Source organism: Pseudonaja textilis, chromosome 3 (genome assembly GCF_049901715.1).
Source record: "Pseudonaja textilis isolate UNSWEBS1 chromosome 3, rPseTex1.2, whole genome shotgun sequence".
NCBI lineage: Eukaryota > Metazoa > Chordata > Lepidosauria > Squamata > Elapidae > Pseudonaja > Pseudonaja textilis.
The window spans coordinates 95,105,354-95,125,742 of NC_141992.1; the positions used below are offsets into that span (position 1 = coordinate 95,105,354).

Genomic DNA, 20,389 nt, shown 5'->3' on the forward strand with positions numbered 1-20,389 from the left:
ACTGAGGAATAGTCAGTAAAATCTCAGGTTAGGTTGTCACATTGCCCCGGGATGTATGAATTAATCCAATTGCCAGAGTCTGCTCAATACAAGCAATCCTTGACTTACGACCACAATTGAGCCCAACATTTCTGTTGCTAAGTGAAACAGTTGTTAAACAAATTTTGCCCATTTTACAACCTTTCTTGTCACAATTGTTAAGTGAATGATTGCAGTGGGTTAAGTTAGTAACGTGGTTGTTAAATGAATCCAGCTTTCTTATTAACTTTGTCAGAAGGTTGCAAAAAGTGATCCTATGAGCCTGGGATGCTGCAACTGTCACGAGTCAATTGCCAAAAGCTAAATTTTGATCACGTGACCACAAGGATGCTGAAATCGTTGTAAGAGTAAAAAATTGTTATAATTCATTATTCCAGTGCCATTGTAACTTTGAACAGCCTATAGAAAGAAAAATCCCACATCCAAGCCAGGAATAAAATGGAGGCTGATTGGAAAGAAAGTTGATTTACTAATGAAGCAGAACACTAGCAGCATGTGGTTCTGGGACAGCTGAACAAATGGCTGAATGAGTGGATGGATCTTTATAGTTTCTGTAACACAATAAGAATTACCCAACAACCTTTCAGAACACAAATCTGAAAGGGCTTTGTGTTCTGAAAGGTTGTTGGGTAATTCTTATTGTGGCTGATGGCTATATCCTGTGTTGGATTTGTGTGTGAGGGGCTGCTTGCTCTATCCTATCACTCTGCTTTTGTTAACTGTTGAAATTATTGTAAGGCAGGGGTGTCAAACTCAAGGCCTAGGGGCCAGATCTGGCTCACAGGGCCACCCTGGAAACAGCAAAGGATTGGCCCGTGGTGCTTCTGCCAGCAAAAACGGAGCTGAGGAGCCCATTTTCGCTGAGAGCTCAGGCTACCACAGGTGCCCCTTGACATGAGTGATGTCATGCTGGCCACCCCAGCCCTCCCAGGTCAAGCACAACCCTGAAGGAGCCCTCTATGAAATGGAGTTTGATACCCCTGCTGTAAGGGGTTTCAAAATATCCTGTTTTGAATGGTCTCCTGCCAACAGGATTTGTTTTGCTTATGAATGCAGCCATCTAGATAGTTGGCTTCCTCTTTCAATAAGCTTGCTATCTCCTTAAATGGATCTGTAATTAGCTTGTTATAATTTTTATTTTAGGCATCTGACTGGAATGTGGAATGGACTTCAGGCAGTTTTTTATTAGCATCCTGGTCTTTTGACTTTTCTAAGGTTTTTCCTTATGGCTAACATTTTATTGGGGATAAGGAAGGGTTGAGTTTGATTTCTTCTTAGAAGTTATTAAGTGAACTGTTGTTTAAGTCAAGGACTACCTATAAACCCTGAACCCCAAGAACCGAATGTAAAAGCCATATTAAGTCACAAATCAGTCAGCCCCATTTTAAGACCAGAGAACACTCAAAACAATGAACATCTAAGGGATTCTTTTGTTCCTTGTGCAGGAGACAGAACAAATCATCTTAATATGGCTGCAGTCCCACAAATGTTCATTATTCAAATTTAATCCGTCCGGTTCAACTGGTCTTTCTTCCCAGATTGCCGGTTCAAGGAGGCATCCGCAAAGCTGCAAGGAAGATCTTTTTGAAGCCCTTCGCACAGCTGCCAGCACAACCAGAAAGGGCATCTACCGATCTTTCTTACAGGAAGTTTACCGGGTCTTCGTTTTTTTTAAGCCAGAGAGCCAAAAGAAAAAAAGCAGTCTGGCCTGGAAGTTAAGGGAGACAGTGTAAATCGTTAAGCATTGAAGATCAAATTTGGGTCGGCCAAATTTATGAATTAGTCGCGTTAGAATTCAGTTCGGATATATATATCATAAAGGATCGGGGCTGCTGGACATTTTCAGAAGCCAACAACATAAACATAGCCTCAGCTTGGGAGCGTCGAGGAAAAAAAACGTCGAGTAGGCAATTGCCATTCCAGGTGGCCTTTGATACAAATAGTAAATAACCGGAGGAAGCAAAATCGCTTCATTTTTCCCTTCGAAGGGACGGAAAGAGGAAGAACAAGCCGCTTCCTCTTTTCTCCGAGGAGAATTACCCCCCGTCCTTCTACTGACCCAATTTACCGCCAGCGGGATGGAGGTGGGGAGGGGGAGGAAGAGAGGAGGCGGCAGAAGAAGAGGAGGAGCTCCAAGCCGGATCTGTTGCGAGGCGGAACTCTTTTTTTTTTTTATTGCCTCTCTAAAAGTCTCGCCTGAGAGCCGCGGAGTAATCCGAGCCTGTAACTTGATTCACCACACCGCGAGTTCTTAACCTATCGTCTCTGTTTCTTGGCGGAGGGTTACCGTTAAAAAAAAAAAAAAAGTACCCTGCGAAGAGGCGGAGCGCTGACGGCGACGTCTTTTAGTCAATCTCGCCGGAGTAGCCGCAGAAGGCGGATAGCCGGAGCGTGAGGAGGTTGGGTTGCGGTGTTTCTCAATCTCTCTCTCTCTCTCTCTCTCTCTCTCTTCGGAGGAAGAGGAAAGAGGGGGGGAAAAAAAGCGCGTGCTGCCTCGTCACAACTGACGCCGGATTTGCTCGTCCTTCCTTCCCGCCTTTCGGCCGTTCCCTTTTCCTGCGCGCGATCCTCTACCCTGCCACGCGGAGTCGGTTGGCTAAGGGGAGGCGGAACGAGTTGCGCGCTTCTCTCCTCTCGCCGCTGCCCGTTCCCGGGTTTTTTTTTCCCCTTTCCCTTCCCTCCACGGTCTCCTTTCCAATACTTCTCGCCCCGCTTCTGGTAGTTCCCCTGGAGTGCCACGGCGCGCCCCACGTCTTGGAAGCAGAAGCCGCCTTTCCTTCTCTACAGACTGGACGTTCTCAATATGAACGGTTTCGTCTACCCTGTGCAACTGCAGGTAAGCCAAAGCCCTTGCGAGCCCAAGGGCGTCTTTCCAGGCTTCACCCGTTTTAGCGCTTCGCCGAAGTCCGCGCTTGGGCTTTTGTCTCCGAGGGGAGGCGGGTGGGGGGTGGAGGGAAAAAAGAAAAATGTCCGTAGGTTGTGGGGTCCTGTGCAGTACAAGACCGTTGACCTCGAAGGAGGGACTCCGGAGCCCGCTTGGCCCCGCGGGGTAAGCTTCGAGAGGAGGTGGGGGCGGGGGGAGGAAAGGCGAAGGGCAGCTGCTCGAGCTTTTTGTAGAGTGCGGTACTCAGGTAGCGCACGTGGATTGCCTTGATCCATAAAATGCGCAGTGGAAAGGGAAAGGGGATTCAGCTATAAAAGGGGGGAGGTTTTTGCATTAAAATATTTCATTATGCGTGGATTCCGAGTAAGGAATATTTATTCCTTTTTGTGTGTATGTCTGGGGGAGGTGTTTCCACCTCGATTTTATTAGCCTGATGACCCCTCCCCTTCGCTCCAATGGGGGAAAATGTTCTTTAACACGGTGCCGTTTTCTTCTGCCAAGGAAGTGGAAGGAGCTGTGTCAGTATGTCCTTAATTTCAACGTGGATGGTTGCAGTAGTGGGCGTTCCCCTAAATCGATGGCTGACTGTATATGTATATGTGTATATATATGTGTGTGTGTATATATATATATATATATATATATATATATATATATATATATATATATATATATATATATATATATATATTATATATAGATATATATATATATATATATATTTATATGTGTGTGTGTGTGGATATATATATATATGGCATTCAGCTATCATATATATATATATATATATATATATGTGGCATTCAGCTTTGTTCGGGTATTTTCCACGTCATTGTGGTTGTGCTTTTAAAGTTGTAGCAACGTTTGGGCAGAATCTCATCTGCCATCATCAGGCTTCTGTATTGTGTTCCTCTGAAGCCTGATGATGGCAGATGAGATTCTGCTGAAACGTTGCTACAACTTTAAAAGCACAACTACAATGATGTGGGAAAATACCCGAACAAAGCTGAATAGCATACATGTACATGTATGATCATGGTGTCATAAACCCTCACAGTAAGAAGTATTTCTACTTGGGTCTGGTTAAAAAAAAAAAAAACCTCTCTGAAACCAAAAATCGCTCCAATTTTGCAGCATTGGGTTGAAAGGTTTCATTAAGGTTCAATACTGTTGATTTAAATGAGATGGGATTATTATCACCCATTGCTTACATTTCTTCTTCAAATCCTCAAAAGACGGCAAGGGGAAGAGGGTATTCTTCTTTGCGGTCAAATAATGTAGGGGATTTAAGATGAGAAGACTGATTTGAAAAAAAGTGTGCTAAATTCTGATGTTTTCAGCAAATCTGACTTGTCATCCCCCCCAAACAATCTTGAAATAAGGGCAAGGAGCCCTGACCTTTCCCAGAATGATGCACTTCATCATACAGAATAATTTGTTTCTCACGATTGGCCTTGTCTGAAAGCATTGGCATATGGCAAGCTAAGACATGTTTTTTTCGGCTTGTTTTGTCTGGGGTAGGGAGTAGCCTTGTTTGAAAGAAAGCAAGGATTGGTGAGGATTTTTGAGTTACAGTATTAGAATTGCTAAGAAGTGGGGAAATCGGCAATGAGGTAAAAATCATTATTTGGAAATTGGGTATTTTTTTTTTCTTCTTCTGCTTTTCCTTTGTTCGGTCTCCACGGTCTCCACGTTGCTGCATCCTGTTGCCAAGCTCATAGGATTGAAAAGCCTCTGCTCCAATATGCTGCTTCTTGGTAGAAATATGATTGGCTAGTGTGCTTTCTTTTTCAGCCAATTGAAAGATGAAAGCTGTATGATCGAATGTGTATGTTGCACAGCTACGAAGGAGGAGAGAGACAGCTTTTATTAGTCTTCCATATCTTAAAATTGTTTAGTATTACTTTAGAATAAGAAAATCACATTTATAAAATAATTAACTGTAACTCTCTTTATGAAGAATGGTCCTGAAATATTGTATATGGATATTTGTCGGATTTTAAGTAAGGAAAGTAGTAAATGCTCCTCTGTGGTCAAAATGTAAACCTCCCACAAATATTGGCATGGCATTGGCAGTATTCAAGTCATTTGCTTGTCCCTGAATAGTACATCTTAATAGCTGTATTCTGTATTAAAAAAAAAAAAATCCTCTAGGATTCAAAATGTAGGAAGGTTTTTCTCCTTTAAAATAGTTGGGAAGCGTTCTGCATTTAATGAGTTTGTAACTTTCCCTTCATCCTATCAATTTCTCAGTCAAATATTGTGCTTTTTAAAAGTACAGCTTACATACCTGTACCATGACCCCTCTTCCATGTTTAATAGCTATTTCTGCGAGATAGAATTAATAAGGTGAAATATTTCTGTCAGCTGAACCAGAGGATATGAGATGGAACGAATACATTGTGAAAAAGATAAACCAGCCTTAGTGCTGCTGCTTTGATTAGCATAAACCTAGAAAAGGTTCAGTCATAATTATATTATGCTTATTTTGCTTACTTGAGCTATACTTCACACATGTTGTATAGTTGAAGGGGTTCCAGGAAAGGTATGGTGTACCAATATTGAAAGGCATAGTACATGAATGTCAAGAAGCTGTTTTTCTAACTTCCATTACTTTTTATTTCTGTCCTCTTTAGAACAGGATTAATGTGCTGTACTGTTCTATCCTAGGATTGTTAATGCTTTGCTATTTTATACAATACTCAATTCTCATCAAGGCTTTTCTTAACAGCATTTTCTTAACATTCTGGCATTGAGAAATTATTCTGTTTAGAAATATAATTAGTGATAGGAGTGGGTAAAAAAAACTTGTCCAACTTTTTCCGACTCTTCTTTGATCTTAGTTGTTAGTTTACCTCCTTTCCCCTGAAGTACATTTTCAGCATAAAACCTCCAAAAATTTGCACATCTGTAAATAATCACATTATCAATTATTTTTGAACTTCGATTACAACATAGCTGCATAGGCAAGCATAAAGTTAACAATTGTTTTTTTTATTTGAAGAGTGATTTTTTTTCATTTCACCTACTGTTACAACTATTAATAGTTGGGGTGGATGTTTATATGAGATGCATAAATTATGAAATATGGATGGCTTTTCAAGAGTCATAATTTGTTCCTATAACTGTTTATTTAAATATTTTCATGAATTGGTATGTCTCCTTCAAGATAATTCTCTAGTAAATCTCATACTTCTTTAAACATTCACAATTTTACATGAAAGTTTCTTATGTCATGTAACTTTCTTATGTCATCCAACTCAAATCAAAGTACTTGTATTAACTGTTCCCTTAAACCTCAAATATTCTGAAAATTGTACTAAATAATCTGGATGACAATAATTAATTTATGGGTTTGAATGTTTAATTTCTTGAAACTATGCCAGTAATACATGAGGGAATGTATATACATGGTTGAAGTCTTAAGTTATTGAACAATGGTATAGAAATGGGGGGGGGGGATTACATCATTACAATTTGGTACATTGAAGAGGCTTGAAAATTATTATTTTTGTAGATATTTATTTATTTAACCGTCATTCCACAACAAAGTAACTCTAAGCAACCATATAAATGCAATAAACTTTAGGAAAATATAATTTTCAATTCTCAATATATTGAATTGCAACGATAGATTTTTCCCAATTTCCCAATAATGTTTAAATAGTAAGTGCTGTGCTGTTTAATCTGACTTCTGCTCAACTTATATTACATTCTAAAATAGTATTTAGTGATTATAACACAGATATAAAGATTCAGTTTTCAAATAGAGTAGGCTGTATTTTCAGCCTACTGAATAGAATATATATTTAGTATAAAATTGTCCCTGGATTTCTGTTCATAAGCAGGAAAAGCAATTCTCATAGATCTGTTCTTCAAATAACATCTAGAGAATCTAAATAACAATATATGGAAATTCCAAATTCATTTAATATTTGTTTTTTGTTTCAGAGTATGATGCATGACTATCACAGAAGAAATTCATGTCTATAGCTTTTAAGGACTTGATTACATCGTTTTAAAGCCTGATAGTTTTGGAGTCAACAGTTTAGAAATTACAGCTGCATGCATTTTTTCCAAACCAGTGTTTACCTAAGAAGGAATATAAATTGACATACCCTGTAATAGCACACAGTGGATTATTGAAAGTCTCCTTACTGTGAAATCACAGCATAAATCTAACTGGTGAGTTTATTCATGTATATGTGATTGTAAATAATATTTCATGTGACGTATTGTAGATATAAATCAGTATATATTTAAGTAGATATACCATAAAGCCAGAGTAAAAAAGGAAATAAATGACTACACCAGAAAAATGTAAACACAAAACAGAATTTTAGTTCCACTTTTAAACAGCTGCATAAAGAAGTCTTACTAGACAGATTCATTGGAGAATGGTTGTCCATATCTGTCCCCATCTATGCAAAGAAGATAATTCTTACTCTTTTTTCTGACCTTGAAAGCAAAGAGAGCAGCTACTGTAGCCATATGTTACACTGTATTGTCCGTATTGCTAAGGTGGTTACTTTTTCTTAAAAAAATAGTCATTGAGAGAAAAAGAAGATAACAGTGCCAGTTTTTGTAATATTGTCATTTGTAAAGCACAAAAAATAGTTGCAAAGCCGAACAGCTCTCATTTTTAAAATTAAAAGGCAAAAGCAAGTCTCTTCAAAGCTTATTACTTTTACTTGGGAGAGAGACATAAAAGCTTTTATTTCCCTCAATATTGATTTCCCAGCTTGCGTTAAGGCAAATTTTATTTTCCTGAAATGAATTTTCAGTTATAATCCCACTTATTTCTGAAGTTTGGATAAGTCTCAGGTTGTTTTTTTTTTTAGCTAGATGTGCCTCCTAACACATAGAGGGAGAAAGGAGAAAACATTCTGGCCAATGGGCAGAAGGAAGAGCCACAGCAGCAACAAAATATTTGTCCTCCAAATTAGTCTATTTACAGTCGAGGGGAAATAGGGATCCGGTTTATCTTTGTACATGGACAGAGATTATTTCTGATATTGATACTATGTTTGGTTGTGAGTTGTTCAGAGAGACAGTTTTCCTCAGTAACTAAAAACTTTGAGTCATTTTTTAATAACTGGCATTTATTAGCACCCTTAAAATTGTAACTACTCTCTGTCAACAATTATGTAAAAACATGCTTTTGTATTGTCAATGTGCTTATGCCTAAAGAATGCCATAAATTCTCAAACTAAGTATTTAATCCCATGGTACAGATTCCGTATAATATAGGAGACACCTGAAATTACAATGGGAAAGAATGGAAAAATAACTTATCTTTGGATACATCATATTTTTGCTACTTATTGGGTCTATTCAAGGGGGAGAGAATCTACTCCATAATTCATTGCAATGCTTGCCCAGACCTGAATTTTGTTATTTTCTCTATAGTTTTGCACCATGCATAATTTTAAGATAGCCTTGTGTAAAAGAACTGTGATTAGAGTAGTTTATATCAAATCTTATAAGCTCTTTGTTTCAGCCACAGAAACAGCAAAATGATTCCTAATGGGTATTTGATGTTTGAAGATGAAAACTTCATCGAATCATCTGTTGCCAAGTTAAATGCTTTGCGCAAAAGTGGTCAATTTTGTGATGTTAAGCTTCAGGTAATGTAAAAGTGTTGTATCTTCTGCCTGGTGATGCTGAATATTCATAAATACTTTAAAGAGAGAATATCTATTTTGGCAATTTATTTCAAATATAGATACAGGTTTTCAACTTACAGCTGATTGCTTAGCAACCTGTTGAAGTTATGATGGATCTACCTGGGAAGGTAGGGTAGGGGGTAATTATGACCTGGATTTGAAGCTCAGATGGTGAGGCCCATGGTCATATGACCACATTTCAGGCACTTGCCAACTGTTTTTAAAAAAATTGGGTCAGTCATGTGGTTGGCCCGATTTATGATAGTGAATGGGCAGGCTCCATTATAGTCATGACTCAAGGACTATAAGACATTAATAAAGTGGCCTTTTATTGCATATTGTGAGATCCGTTCACACTACTTTGAGATTTCTTTTTAAGCCTCTTTTTCAGTTTTCTAATTATGATCATGATTGGTCCAAAATTAATCCTAATTAAATATTTGCATTTATAGAAATGTTTTAATATTTTTAAATCAACAAGAGGTAAAAGTGCTTTGCCAAAGGTTTTGGTACATCATGAGTCACTCAAACTACAGGTTTATAATTTGGTGAATAGTTTCTATTTCCAATTTAATAAATAATGCAGGGTTTTATTTTAATGAAGGTCTGTGGACATGAGATGCTGGCACATAGAGCAGTACTAGCCTGCTGCAGTCCTTATCTTTTTGAAATCTTCAATAACGACAGTGATTCTCATGGCGTTTCTCATGTGAAATTTGATGATCTTAATCCAGAGGCTGTTGAAGTCTTGTTAAATTATGCTTACACTGCTCAGTAAGTGATCTTTTTGTATATTACAAACATTTTTACTTTATACTCTGTCCAGAATAAATCTAAATAATAATTATGTCATTTTAACAGATTAAAGGCTGATAAAGAACTGGTCAAAGATGTATACTCTGCAGCTAAGAGGCTGAAGATGGAGAGAGTCAAGCAGGTATAATGCGGTTTTGGCAGGTAGCAAAACTTGAATGACTTGCCTGAGTTCAGAGGCTGAGCACGTTTAGGCTTAGTTAGCACTCACCATAGGAAACTTACGGAATGCTACAGCTAGGACATATACTTGGAACTTAGTTAAGCCACTTGGTGCTGCCAAGATACACAAATATATCCATGAATGCACAAAGAATTGAGCTCAGTCATACTTTAAAATATAAAAACTGAAGACTTTTTCAAACACATGTCAAGTTAAAGTATATTCAAAGTCAATTAGTTTGAATAGTTGCTGGCACCCTGTTTACATTTCAGTTCTGGGGCCAGTTTTATATATTCTTGTTAACCCATTTAAGAAGTTATATTCTTGTACTCAAAAGATATACCTGATAGATGAACTGGAGACTGTAATCATAATTACACATAGCAACAAAACTAAAATAGAAGTCTTTAGAGCACATCGTTAAAACTTAGACAAGAAGTCTTTTAATCATAGTAAAACCATTTAAATCATTTAGAGACAAGGTGGCCAAAATAATTTGAAATTTATTACTTTGTAGCACTCAAGTCAGTGAATTAAAGTATCTGGATTTTTATAGTAAAATAGCAGTTGTGTATATTTTAATTATTAAATATATTCAAAATGAAAACCAAGTGGGCAAGAGACTAAGACACAAGGAGGAGACAATATCCCTTGAGGGTGGGGTTTTTTTTGTATATTGATTGCAGATAAGTGAATATATTATGTCATTTTAAAAATCAAACTACAGAATACAGAGTCGGGATCTGTGGTGAGAAAATCTAGAACAAAATGAAGTTGAAAAGTTACAATATACCATAATTGTAAACTTTTTTTAAAAAAAAAGGTTTGTGGAGATTACTTGCTGTCCAGGATGAATGTTGAAAGTTGCATCTCTTATCGGAACTTTGCAAGCAACATGAGTGATTTGCGATTACTGAACAAGATTGATGGTTACATTCAAGAGCATTTGTTGCAGATCTCTGACCAAGAAGAATTTCTCAAACTGCCACGTTTGAAGGTACTTATCCCATTTTCCTCCTTCCCCATCCATCACCTTGATACTGTTTTTCACATAAATATTAATTGCTTCAGTTAAGTGTTCCATGAAACAACCTTTTGACAAAAAAACCCTAACAAACTGGTATCAGGAACATGTATAAGCATTTAAATTCTTGTTTAATTATGATACCATTTGGAAGTAAACATATACTTTTAGCAGTATTCTCTCTAATTGAAAAATAGTTGCATGAAAGTCACCATACCTTTACTTAGTACAGTTGGGAATATTGATTGCACAAACTTGTAATCTTAAAAAGTTTACAGATAGGCAGTTTTGTAACAATGCCACCTCAGCAAGAAAAGATACCGGGCGTGTTTAGTATAGATTTTTCCAAGCCATTTACTGTTGCTCACTGTGACATACAGCCCAGAATTCAGGTCATTTGCACAATTGTAATAATGAAATTCACCAATAACATATAACTTGAACATATCTTTTATTAGGCAATTTAATTACAATAATCAAAACTGATACAAACAAATTTTAGGCCAAAGAAGAAAATGGGAATAAATAGTGAATAAATAGAATAAATTTAGGAAAAGAGAAAAGACATATATAAAAAAAGCGAATATATCATCTGATATCCCATCGCTTGTCTATAAGCAGTTCCATAAAACATCAGCTTCAATTACAGTATCAGCAAAAAGCTCACAATAAGTTATAAAATTTTCAAAATAATCTTAATCAAATATACCAGCTCTATTCCTTCCATTTACTTCTAATCTTAACCTTTAATTCAAAATAATATTGTCATATGATTTCCTGTTCAATTTTTCTTCATCCCACTGCATAAGTTTCTTCAAGGTTTAAAAAGCCCCTTTTGTAGATCCAATAAGAACATTTTCCAGGTCGTTCTGTTGGTTTATCATTTGTATTTATTGGTGACGCAGTGGTTAAAGTGCAGTATTGCAGCCAAACTGTATGCACAGCCTGAAGTTTGATCCTGATGGGGTGGGCGCAAGGTTGTCTCAATCTTCCATCTTTCCAAGGTTGATAAAATGAGGACTCATATTGTTGAGGGCAATATACAAACAATACTTCTTCAGTGTATACCACGCAAATAATGCTGTAAAGCATTATAGAGAGAGATAAAAGCCTAAACGCTATTTCTGTTTAATTTTAAAAATTTAGTCAATTTCTTTTTTTATATCCAGTAACGTAAATGTAACCCTTTCCAAACCTTCTCAATTATTTGTAGTATTTTCAATACTTTCTATGTCTTGGCAGATCTAATTTGTTCCACATTTGTCTTTCCTTCCTTGGACACATGCTAGGCCTTCCAGGACCATCTCCACACCACTGAGACACCCCACACTCTGCTTAATGACTTGTATAAAGGCTTGATGACCATACATGCAAGCGCTAGAATTGCAGTCATTGAGTGAAGCAGTCACATAGTATCTCACTTAAATGCAACAACTTACAACTTAAATTCCGGGGTCACTTTTCCTAAGTGAAGGACTATCTGTAACTAGAAGTGGATTTAGATTAAAACACCAAATAGGAATTCATACCACATCACAGTTGTAAACCACCAGGGTTGGGGAAGACTAACACAATTTTTATTTATTATTTTACTTTGTTCACTGAAGGCTAAAATATATTGTTCAAAATGTTAAACATAGCTTGTTCTGAATGGTTCAGTATAGTAGCCATAGAGCACTAAGTATCATTACTGCTTTTTATTTTGAGATACCTTCCAGGTTGTATGTTTTGAGATAGCAAATATATGCTGTCATTTGTTCACCATACTTCTAGCTTGTTCAGGGAAAATCCAAATTTGGCCAGAAATGTCATTATATACTGCCTGTGTTCAATGGAGCAAAACGCCCACAATCAATTGCTAATTGCTGTTTAGATTACAATTTATAACTTTCTTCCTTGTGGAAAGTGTAACCTCTACTTAGATTCTGTATTATATGAAAATGTATGTAAAAATATAGCCCATCAAAACTGAATAAATCTTTATCCTCTTTACAATGTTTGTTTGGGGTTGCAGGCTCTCTTAACTAGGGTGAACTTAGGGTTGTGCTTTGTGGCCTCAGTGTGCTTTTCTTTTTTATTTCAGCTGGAGGTTATGCTGGAAGATAATGTTAGTTTGCCCAGCAATGGCAAGCTGTACACAAAGGTAATCAACTGGGTACAGCGCAGCATTTGGGAGAACGGAGACAGCCTTGAAGATCTGATGGAAGAGGTCAGTTTTCAGAAAAATGAGATTGGGCCATCTTTAACTGCTACATTTTTCTGAAATTAAGGATGATCCCTTCTCCTTTTTTTGTTCCCTTTAAAACAAAACTATGAAGAATTTAAATTTTACTGTAGGTATCCCTAAGATGAGAAACTAGGGGGGTTTCAGGTGAGCTGCTTAAACTACTGTTCGAGCTGGTCTTCTGTTTTTGTCTCTGTTTTCTTTAGGAAACTTCAAATATAGCAATTGTCTTCACTTTAAATTTGGGGAGGTGGTTTGAAACTTATTTTGTTCTTAATGTATTCTTTTTACAGGCTTTACTTAAAGAGAGAAAGTAGGACAAAGGTTCTAATGGTTGTTCCTCCCCATTGATTTATCTCCCCATAGGTTTATTAACAAAACTAGGATACTCATCGCTGAAGGACCATAGAAGAAACTTCAAGTGTAATGACACGTAAAGAAGCAGCAGTTCTGCCCCAGTTCTCCTATGAAAATTCGCTGTGGGCAGAGAACGATGATGTTTAATGGTGTTTACTTCTTTACAGGATATTTTAACAATTGAAAAGTTTTGTATAATTAACTAGCCTAATTCATGAACATAACTTCAACCCTCTCGTTTAAAAATGAGATGCACTGGAGATTCACATTTCAGATTGTTTCAAAAAATTTATTTAGTTACTATCAAAGGGAAGCCTTAATTTCCAGAGCAATTGTTTGCTGTTTTTCTTTTATACCTGAGAATCTCAGTTACGTAATCAAATACTAATACATTTAATCTGAGATGTAGTAAGCAACCGAAGTTCCTGAAATGAAAAGTAGTTCCATTCTTTCATGCAATCCCTTTTATAAAACATAAGTGTTTGATTTACCTATTTCAAAACTGTGATTTGCAAAAAGAAATTTGTACAATTTATTTTGAAAGATAATGTACATTATACTTGTTGTACATTTGGATGTTTCTGGCACAAGGAGTACAGAAGTCAAGAAGATTTCTTTTGGGCTGTGAAAACAAGGAGCCTTTATCCAGTGTTTGAAGATCTGTCATCGTGAGAGAAACCTCCCTTTCTTTTTTTAAAAAAATGCCATTCTGCTAGATGGAGAGAAGATCGGGCTGCACTCCTGGAATCCTTATGAAGTTTCTATACAATGTACCATTAGTTAAGCAGCAATGGAGACTATAGCCAGATTGCTGTTCTGTTGTTTTGCAGGTTCAAACGTTGTACTACTCAGCTGATCACAAGCTGCTTGATGGAAATCCACTAGATGGACAGGCTGAGGTGTATGGCAGTGATGATGACCACATTCAGTTTGTGCAGGTACAAAATGCACATGGTCTGAGGTAACCTTAGTAAAGTTGGGTAGAGTAGTACGACACAACTAAAATGTTGTGTAGTATAATGAAAATCAGACATTTCCAGTTTAGAAGACTAGGGAAATACAAACTTAAAATAATTTTAACTTCTGGCTCATCTAGTTTTGAGCTGTGTCTTAATGTATACATGCTAAATACTGTGAAACCAAGAATAGAATTAGATACTCAACTTGAGCTTCCATGAGCTTAAATGTGCGGAGAAGATGAATGTGGTAGAACAAGTCTCCCCTTTCCTTGAGTTCTAGAGAAAAGAATTGGGGCAATTCAGGAGTATTGGAGAAAACAGAACGTGTTTCTGTCACAAGTGGCGGCTAGGTATCAAATCATATAATTTTGAAATCCTGGTGTAAACAATGGGCTCACTTGAGCAAAAAGGTTTGTTGTTGCAGGAATAAATGTGTTCTGGATAAATATGGCAGAAAGTAGTGGGAAAGTTTGTTTCATTTAATAAGATTCCTATTTGTTTTCTGGACTTAGTGATAAGTTATGTTTTTACACTTCAGTTTATTAACTTTTGAGACAAAATTCATATTTTAATTGTAATTTAATTCCCATTTAGTAAGTTTTTCAGTAGTATTTAGTATTTGAAGAAAGTATAAATGGTGTTAACATTGATTTAGAGATGAAGGCCACTGAATTCAGTGGAGAAGAGTAAAAAGGAGGAGACAAGGTTAGGATATTTGAACAAGCAGTGAAATGAAAAATATGGATAAATAGAAAAAATAATGAAATACAGGCGAAAGGGAAATAGGAAGCTGTATTGAAGAATAATTTTATTCTAAAAAAATAGATCCTCTAATCTTAGTTGAGAAATCCTATAGTCAATAAGGTGAAATTTTTATGTTAGCAAGAAAATGGTGCAGTGGTTACCATAGGTTTAAGCCACTGAAAAGTAATACAAATAATACAGAATAGATTTAAAGTAGGTAAATAGTGTTAAAATATGTAATTTAGTTAGATAGGATTTATGTTTTGTGCTAAGCATTCATCTTAGTGCAGTGTGTGAACCCAGTTTTGTGAGTGGTAAACCAATACCTTGTATGATGTGTAAATACAGTTTGTAATACCTTGAATTTGGTAAATGTTGACTTAATGTAAGGAATAAACTATTTCATTTGTATACATTTGAATTGTATTTTAAAATGGAATGTAGATATGTGAAGTTGAGGATAGTAAGTTATTAAACGGAATAGAATATTATTTTGTGGATAAACAAAGCATTAACTGTTTCATCTTGTTGCTAAAGCATCCAGCAAGTTACCTGTGTAGCTGTCCTATTGGATGAGGTTCTACAGCAATAAAAATAGTTCTGAAGACAAAGGCAGAGCAATTTTTGCTCCCTGGCTAGGTTTCTGTAGCTGCCTTTTGATTTTGCAGAAAAGGCCACTCCGCGAGAATGATCTCAAGCAGATAAGTAGCAGTTCTTCTGGAAGTCTTTCACCAAATGCAGCAGTGCAGAATCTTAAACACGAGTGGAAAATTGTTGCTTCAGAGAAGACCTCAAGTAAGCCAAAGTTGTTTGTTACTGGTTTTACTTTAGATTATTTAATTCATGTTAAATGCAGAACTAGTGGGAGGAACCAAACAACTGCTCATGTACATAATAGATATTCTTTTTCTTTGAGTGATTTATAGGTTTTTAGAATTACAACACATTTAGAGGGAAGGGTGTAAAAACCTTGGTATACTGGAATTGAAATGTATGTTTTGTTTTTCAGATAACACCTATCTGTGTCTTGCTGTTCTGGATGGTGTCTTTTGCGTTATTTTCCTTCATGGTCGTAGCAGTCCACAGAGTTCCCCAACTAGTACTCCACGACTGATGAAAAGTTTGAGTTTTGAGGTTCAACCAGATGATCTTATAGAAAAGGTGATGTCTCCTATGCAGTATGCTCGATCTGGATTGGGAACAGCAGAACTTAACAGCAAGCTGGTTGCTGCAGGTAACACCATGATTTTTATACCTTGGTTTGAGCAATAAGTTGTCCTTTAAATCTTTTGGACCTGGAGATATACTAATTACCAGTGGCAAAAGTTCATAAAAATTTCATAAAATTTTAAAAGTTCATAAAAATTTTGGAGGATCACAAATCATCTAAGCTTTTTTAAGATAATATTTCTCTAACCCAATAATACATCTTCTGTATGCTCTTTTTACAACAAGGTGGCTATAACAGACAAGAATGTTTGCGCACTGTGGAATGCTATGACCCACAGACAGATTGCTGGACTTTCATTGCACCAATGAGGACTCCAAGAGCTCGATTCCAGATGGCAGTTCTGATGGTACGTTTACAGTAAACAGCCATCACAAGTTCATTTCCCTGCTAAAACCTGTTTAACAATTGTAGCGTGTTAGATTAGGTGGAGGTAGGAGAGTAGGATTCTCTGGAGTAGGAGGGGATCAATATTGCGGGCGAGTATTTTATCTTGAGATAAGCCTTTAATACTAGGCCATTATGCCATCTTAATGGTTTTCATTATACTGATTTAAAAGTCTCTTCTCTATTAAAGCACAGATTTAGAGATAATATAATACAAAAGATCATTTCAACAACATGTATTTCCACTACTCAGGGACAGCTGTATGTTGTTGGTGGATCAAATGGACACTCCGATGACTTGAGTTGTGGGGAGATGTATGATTCCGAAATAGATGATTGGACTCCAGTTCCAGAATTGAGAACTAACCGTTGCAATGCAGGTTAATATTTATAATGCTCTATAAAGTTACTAACTTTAAAACTTGCAAATTATAACTTCTTTTTCCCCCCTTTTGCATGAACAGGAGTATGTGCACTGAATGGAAAACTGTATATTGTTGGTGGGTCAGATCCTTATGGACAGAAGGGATTAAAAAACTGTGATGTCTTTGATCCTATAACCAAATCTTGGACAAGCTGTGCTTCATTAAATATCCGTAAGTTCATAATCTCTTTAAATTTTGGAGTGATTTATTTTCTCTTCTTGCAGATTTTACTTGTTTTGCCTGTAGATGATGTCAGAATTTACAAATGGCATGTTTATGCACCTGAAAATGTAACCCAGGAAGAATTATATGCTGCAAGTAAAGTAAAGCAGAATTTTCCAGAATGCCTAAGTGAAACAATCTTAGACATAGAATCTTGATGCTAAAATAGCTTTTTTCTTCTTCTTTTGTCTTTATAGGTAGACACCAATCTGCTGTATGTGAACTTGGTGGTTATTTGTATATCATTGGAGGAGCCGAGTCTTGGAATTGCCTTAACAGTGTAGAACGTTACAATCCGGAAAACAATACTTGGACCCTAATTGCATCTATGAACGTGGCTAGGCGTGGAGCTGGTGTTGCTGTTCTTGATGGTAAGCACATGGGATTGAAGAAATATTCCATTTTTTTTAACTTTAACAGTTGTTTAATGCCTTGAATTTGTGAGCATACAGCTTCACTTCCATATTATTTTAATCCGCCTCTATATTACAACATCAAGTTGAGTATAGATACTTCCGATAACACTGGCTTGTTACACAGATAGGAAGCGTAGAGTGCACATGTATACGTGCATGTACATGATTGAAAGATGTGAAATTCAAGCTACTTGAAAACTGTCTTTCCTACTTATTGCCATTCAGAGATCTATACTTGTCACATTAATGGGATACACCCGAGTAGGCTTCTGTTTTCCATGTAGCAATGGAATAAATTACAGCATAAACTATTATGTGCGTAACTGTTGCATGGAACAGAACATTTGCATTTAAGTAATCCCTGTCGTAAGTCAAATGCTTTTATTTGGGGGTGACTTGTTCCATGCACTGGTGAAATATGCTGCTTTGCTCTTGGCAGAAGTGGTTTTGTAGGAAATAACAGTAACAGTGAGAAGACAGTACAAATTCGCCTTACCCATTAATATGGTGCTTAGCCCAAACCCAGAACAGCTAAAGTATTCTAAACTGACTCATCTAAAACAATTTGGCAAAACTGACAATTTGTCCTAGGTTTAAACAAAACTAATTAGTTCACTATAAAATTAGTCTTTAGATATTAAGCACATATATTGGGGGGGTGGGGGGGTAGACAATTGAAATTTTGCATTTTGGGCAGTTTATTGGGACACATCTTCAAGCTTTTGCTCTCATTTGCTCCCTAGGAAAACTCTTTGTTGGTGGTGGCTTTGATGGCTCACATGCAGTCAGCTGTGTGGAAATGTATGACCCTGCTAAGAATGAGTGGAAGATGTTGGGTAGCATGACCACACCAAGAAGCAATGCTGGCTTTGCAACAGTGAACAACACTATCTATGCAGTAGGAGGATTTGATGGCAATGAGTTTCTGAATACAGTTGAAGTCTACAATTCAGAATCCAATGAATGGAGCCCCTACATAAAAATCTACAAGTTCTAATTTCCTTAAAACTAACAGGCTTAGTGATGTAATTGTTTTAGTAGAGGTACACATGTGAATAAGGTGGGAGGGAAGGGTTAAAAGTTGCCATCAGCAACAAGGCTTTTGCATATTGCATACTATTAATATGCTGTACATATTTTTTTAGAATAAATGAAGGGTGTTGTATGCATTGGAATTTAATTTAGACTTAATATTAGATTCTTCTGAGATAAGAATGTAAGTTGATGGCATATCATTTCATGAGCATCCTCCAATGTTACATTTTGCTGATTTGCACAAGCAAATATTTTTATTTTGGAATTGTTTCTACTGCAGGAAAGAAACAGCAGTCTTCATTATCAGCAATTACTTTATAGGCCTTTTTTCTTAAATAACTGGAATAATCTCATAAGCCTTATTTAAATAGCTAAATGGCTTTATTTAAAAAAAGTTGACACACTTGCCATTTTGACTGCCTTTTATAACTTTTTATATATTAATAGAGCCAGGACTCTTATAACCTTGAAGTGACAATGAGCAAACAAATGTATGATGCAAAGAGACAATCTCAAAATTCATAGACTGGAGTAAGACATTTAATTTGCTACCATGAGAGCTATTACTTTTTTCCCTCTGCTTTGATATTATATGATCTTTTTAATACATAATTATTTTCCATTACATCTGAATGGACTTTCTGAATTTGAGTGTTAATATGAGTGAAGAAGCATAACTCTGAAATTCCGCCAAGATAGAGGGTGTTTTCTGTATGGTTCTTAAAGCAGTTGTAACAAACATGCAGAGTTATAAGATGCAAAACAAAAAAGTCTGTGCTGTCTTAGAAAGGTTACCTATCTCAAAAATTATTGTATAAGTTTGTATCTTTCTACTGCAAGCTCAAAACATGCTGTAATACAAATTGTGTTTCATTTCTTTAATAATTGTTGTTTGATTCTGATGCTGGAGGGTTGGAGATGCTTGAGGTATAATATTTTGTTCCTAATATCTTACTAAGTACTTCAGCATTTTAAGAACACAACAGAGCTCTGCTAAATCTTAAGTACAACACTTTATCACAGCAGCCAATTAGTGTGCTTGAAGCAGGAGGTGATCTACCCTTGTCCTACTATTTCCCCAACCCCTTGCAAGGAAAGCTTGTTGTCCTAACTCAGAAGTGCCTCAAGATCAATAGCCATTGATTTTTTTTTCTTTTATAAAGTTGTCTAAACTACATTTATGAAGCCATCCAATATAGCAGCCCCCCATTTGATTTTGAAATAGTACCTTCCACAAGTTAATTATATGCTGTGTGAAGTGACTAAATAGTACAGGTAGTCCTTGACTTGAGAATATTATCCCAGCCATAAATCATAGTTATCATGCAGGTCACTCTGACTACACTCAAGTTTTGCAATTTTTTTTTTGCTGTGGTTGGTAAATAAATGCCATGGCATTAAGCAGAGCCATTGTACCCAATGGCTGTTTTTTGCCAGAAACATAAGCAAATACAACTTGCTGGCTAACAAAAGACACAAATCACAGCAGAATCCTACAAACAACTGTAAATGCAAGCTGGTTGCCAAGGACCCAGAATGCTACCATCTGATTGCAGGGGAAATTCACCATAAGGTTGCAAGTCACTCCGGGGAGGTCTATTGTAACTCCAGTCATTAAACAAGTGATCATAAATTGAAGACCACCTGTACTGAAGATACTGGGTTTGTTTAACATCACAGTGTGGACCTTTTATTACTTTCAATTCCTTTAATAATCCTTTAGTATGGGATTTGTCTTTCACAACTGCCACGCAAGAGAGTAAGCCTTCATTGTGCTATCCATTATGACTCAAAAATCTATTG

At 36.5% G+C, this 20,389-nt stretch overlaps 1 protein-coding gene across 2 annotated transcripts; it reads left to right on the forward strand.

Moving 5' to 3' along the window:
* Nucleotides 1–2,410: 2,410 nt before the first annotated feature.
* IVNS1ABP (influenza virus NS1A binding protein) lies at nt 2,411–19,449 on the forward strand. 2 transcript variants are annotated; one of them, XM_087930425.1, is made up of 15 exons: nt 2,411–2,875; nt 6,875–7,108; nt 8,424–8,550; nt 9,194–9,363; nt 9,451–9,526; nt 10,389–10,562; nt 12,673–12,798; nt 14,001–14,108; nt 15,542–15,668; nt 15,883–16,107; nt 16,329–16,450; nt 16,742–16,868; nt 16,953–17,084; nt 17,333–17,506; nt 18,295–19,449. In XM_087930425.1, exons 3-15 carry the CDS (start codon nt 8,440–8,442, stop codon nt 18,546–18,548), a joined length of 1,926 nt encoding a protein of 641 aa, XP_087786551.1. In that variant the 5' UTR covers nt 2,411–2,875; nt 6,875–7,108; nt 8,424–8,439; the 3' UTR covers nt 18,549–19,449. The 2 variants fall into 2 exon arrangements, with proteins under 2 accessions (XP_087786551.1, XP_087786553.1); XM_087930427.1 differs by lacking the exon at nt 2,411–2,875 and adding an exon at nt 4,059–4,536.
* The last annotated feature ends 940 nt before the right edge of the window (nt 19,450–20,389 follow it).

What these genes read in the sequence shown, in the direction of transcription:
- IVNS1ABP (XM_087930425.1), top strand. Translation starts at nt 8,440, where the DNA reads ATGATTCCTAATGGGTATTTGATGTTTGAAGATGAAAACTTCATCGAA. An exon ending in TCCAGATGGCAGTTCTGATG is followed by an intron (nt 16,451 to 16,741) that starts GTACGTTTACAG and finishes TCCACTACTCAG; the next exon opens with GGACAGCTGTATGTTGTTGG. An exon ending in AACTAACCGTTGCAATGCAG is followed by an intron (nt 16,869 to 16,952) that starts GTTAATATTTAT and finishes TTGCATGAACAG; the next exon opens with GAGTATGTGCACTGAATGGA.